Raw genomic sequence first — 4,148 nt, forward strand, 5'->3', positions numbered from 1 at the left:
TAGCAGGCGACCTGAATCCGAGACTCGAGCCGGGGTGGAGGACGCTAAGGAATGTTTAATCGATTGTGAAGGGCCCCCCGCGGAAAGATATTGAGGCTCCGAGTGGGAGGCGGCGCACAGGAGAGACCCAACATCCTGGCGGCACTATGTAGCTTCTGAGGAACGCTTGTTTCTACGACGGCGTACCCTTACGGAAAGATTTATGGGATACTGGTAACGAATCGCTGCGTGGCGAGACGTTCCAGACGACGGAATAACCTCACCTGGGCCTCTGTATCGAAGGGGCTGTTCGCGTGCTCCTTATGAGTGATGATTGATGAAATGCAGGTTTCCCCGCCGCAATTTCTTTTCCCCCCATATGTTATTTTACCTGCCGCCTCGGCGGTTCAGAAAACAATGAGATCATTGCATAACGGAACCTGCTTCCCTGCCCAGACTGCTCCGAAGCCATCCCACAATTTGTCAATGCCACTGCTCCTTCGACAAGTCTTGGGCGCCCCTAACCAAGCAGACCGGCGTGTCTGGAACAGTGCCGCACAGCCCGCAAGTGGGCGTGCGAAGTTGTCTAGATCCATAGTGCGAAAACCATGCTTGGTTTCAAGTTCTCGACTATCGATGAGAGCTTTGGAGGGGGAGGGGGGCAAAAGTCGTGGCGAAAGCGCGCCACCTATGCAATGATATAGGGTATGAGAGAGAGAGGTGAGTCGCAGAGACGGAGGACCGAGTAATCGCACAAGACGCAGCAGAGTTTGTACGGGAGATCCATACTTCCCTCTTTGGGGTTCTGGTGAGCCCAACATCTCAAAGTATTGCGAGTACACATCTAGTCAGGATGCTAGGGTGCTCAGCTACCTTCTTGCGGCGGACTGGGGTATCGATGTGCTCTGAGGTCAGGCTCTGCGGGAATATTGACGTCTAAAGGGGAAAATATTCTCGCCAGAGTCCAATCTTCCTGCATTATTACATTCTCAGACGCAGATTCATGTCACACAATAAAACGACGACGATAGTTACGGGACAGTAACTAACGCTTATATATCTCGTGACAATTCAGCATTGTCAACATAAGGGCTGGTTAGAACCGATTTGATATACTGGTAGCCATAATCAACCCATGGGAACAAAATAAATGTAAAGGCCTGCACGGAGGCTTTATCCAAATATATAGATTATTTCACCCATTGCGTGACACTGTGTCTTGGCCGACCTTACCAATGTAGATATTTGTTTGGATAGAGTATAATACACAGGTGAAAAGCTTTAAATAACACCCATGCCGCTGCACATCACTTCACATCTTCACATTTGGCATATTTTCAAACTCTTAGACACGTCTGGTCATGGACACACTTTCCAGGTAATACTACCGTCTATCCAACACGATAAAGACTCCAAACCCTTCACTCAACTCGATACTCGATAGGTCGATACTCTTCATGTATATCTTGACCGGCAAATTCCGACGTTGGCTGGTCACGTGCAAGCTTCTACTACATCCAGATACAGTTAGCGAACGCAGGCCGAAAGGAGCCTTAAGTATTCGATCGGGGGTTAGATGGCCAGAGAAGGACGCTTCGTCGACACATCCGTCGCGAACCTCTGTCGTGTCGCCCTCGAAACCCTCATCGAACCCACCATTCGCCCGATGCACGCGGGAACCCTGGGTCAAATGCTTCCCGTTCGCATCTTCTCGACCCAGACATGACGGTCAATGGGGATGACAGTGTCTACAGCTCTTTATTACTCATCTCTGGCTCACAGGATCACGCGTCGCTTCACACTTCATTAGCACAAACTGCGGCGAAGCACTGGATGAATCGGACGAGCCCTATATGGCAAGATTAAAACCGGCGTATATTGGAAGCCTCTGTTCTATGAGTTGTATTGTCTACCCCACGCCGAGAGCGCCTGACCCGTGCATTCATTTATCCGTACTATACAGTTTACATTATACATTTGGTGCGAGGAGATCGTACTTGACACAACGTTCGACCTGCGATAGGTTAGCCGAGTCACGACGTACGACGTTAGGGAGCGATTCGCAACTTACGTCTTCGATGCTGGCCTGCAAGAACCGTCTGGTCTCCAGGCCCGCCCATACCACCAACATGCTGAAGTCGCCATGCTTGGCCATCTCGGTACCGCTCTGGGCGCTCAGCTGGCGCAGGATCGGCAGGGAGCTGCTGAGCAGGTCCATGTCGGGATTCAGGCTCCGGCCGATGCCCTCGAGGAGGAGGATGCTGATGACGACGTTGACAAAGTCGCCCTCGAGGCGCACATGGTGGCGACGGACCATGCCGAGGACCTCCTGCAGAATATCGCCAATCTTGATGTTGCCCAGGGCTAGGGTGCGGCTCTTGACGCCGAGGACGAGGTGTTGCATCTTCAAGGCAAACACCTCCTTGTCCAGCACGGCGTCGGGCTGGCGGCAGCGCTCGCACATGAGATTGCCGGCCTTGTAACCGTCGAACTCGGCCACGGCGCGGAAGAGGTCGAGGAAGTTGGTGCGGTTCGTCTCGTTGAGCTCAGTCACGAGGCCCGTGTCGATGAAGATGAGCTGCGGACGGAAGCCCTCGTCGTCGATCTTTTGGAGCTCGGCGACCCAGGCGGCCGGGTTCTTGCGATGGCGATAGGGACGCAGCCTGGCGAGGACTTGCTCGGTGACGTCGTCCTGCTCCTCCGGGTGCTCTTTGCCGGTGTTCCTGCGGAACTTGAGCTCGGGCTCGTGAGACTGGTAGAAGCGCACCATGATGTTGCCGGGGTGCAGGTCTGCGTGGACGAAGTTATCAATCAGCAGCATGCGCAGGAATGCGTCGAGGCCCTCGGAGGCGATGTCCTGCTGGAAGATGCCGCCGCCGTTCTCCAGAAAGTCGGCCAGCGGGATGCCCTGGGCGAACTCCTCGACGAGCACGCTGCGGGTGGTGAACTCGGTGTAGGGGTAGGGGAACCAGGCGGTGGTGCGGTCTTTAAAGTTTTTGCGGAACTTTGCGAGGTTGGCGGCCTCGATGCGGAGGTCGAGCTGGAGCTTCATCATCTCGCCGAACTGGGCGACCTCGTCGGGAAGGGAGAGCCACTCGATGGTGGGGATGAGGTTGAGGGCGGAGGCGAAGAAGTGCATGATGCGCAGGTCTCGACGGACGGTCCTCTCGACGCGCGGGTGCAGCACCTTGACGGCGACGTAGGATGAGGGGACGCGCTTGGGCGTGCTCTTGAGGGCCGCCTCGACGTTCTTGGCCACCTTGTGACGAAGTGGTTTGGGCGTTTCGTCGATATCTTTGTCACCGGGGGCGGCAAGACCGGGCTTCAGTTTAGCCCGGTAGACCTGGGCGATGGCGCCGACGCCGAGGGGCTTCTCGTCAAACTCGTCAAAGATGTCGTCGAAGTGACGGCCGTCGAAGGCGGCGGAGACGATGCGCTTGGTATCGTGCATGGAGTGGGCGGGGGCGTTGGAGTGGAGTTTAGACATGATTTCGCACATTTCGGTAGGAAAGATGTCGGTGCGGGAGGCTGCCCATTGACCGAGCTGAGAGGTGGTAAGCAATGTTGCAGGGCATCGTGGGGGGAGGGGAGGGGGGATCTCTGAAGGCATCACATACCTTGATGAAGGCGGGCCCAGCCCACTCCATGGACTGGACGAGGAAGCCGTACCACCAAAGGGTGCCGGTGCGCTCGTTGTCACAATCGGGGCGGCGGCGGCCCAGCCAAATGGCGGGGACAGCGAAGATGACGGGCACGAAGATGACGAGGAGGTGGAGGAAGCGGACGCCGGTGCACAGCGGCTCCCAGACGTATAGGTCGAGGGCGATGGTGAGGGTGTGCCAGGCGCGAGAGATGCCGCTGTCACCATCGGCGACCTTCTTGTTGATCTCGGCGCGGCTGACCTCGAGCATGCGCTTCTCGCCCGTCTGGTCGGTGCCGCCGTTGTCCTTTTCGGACAGTTCAAAAAAGGCGGCGGTGGCGAGGGCGCCGGCACCTGCGCCGCCTGCTCGAAGGGTATATCTCGTGTAGCGGGTGGCCCGCCATGGCAGCGGCCTCGTCTGGCTGGTGCGGAATGCGCCTCTGAATGTCGAGTAGAAATGGGTGCCTTTCGGCGGCGCTCGGAAGCCCGGACGTGGACAAAACCGGCCCAGGACGAAGGCCAGTCTCAT

At 56.7% G+C, this 4,148-nt stretch overlaps 1 protein-coding gene across 1 annotated transcript; it reads right to left on the reverse strand.

The window, feature by feature from the left end:
• Positions 1 to 1,948: 1,948 nt before the first annotated feature.
• LY79DRAFT_669868 (ABC1 family protein) lies at positions 1,949 to 4,148 on the reverse strand (the record flags this gene model as incomplete). Its single annotated transcript, XM_060563708.1, has 3 exons — positions 1,949 to 1,993; positions 2,051 to 3,523; positions 3,597 to 4,148. The coding sequence occupies 3 exons, from the start codon at positions 4,146 to 4,148 to the stop codon at positions 1,949 to 1,951; spliced, it is 2,070 nt and encodes a 689-aa protein (XP_060413893.1).

Source organism: Colletotrichum navitas (assembly GCF_030913465.1).
Source record: "Colletotrichum navitas strain CBS 125086 chromosome Unknown LY79scaffold_31, whole genome shotgun sequence".
Classification (NCBI taxonomy): Eukaryota; Fungi; Ascomycota; class Sordariomycetes; order Glomerellales; family Glomerellaceae; genus Colletotrichum; species Colletotrichum navitas.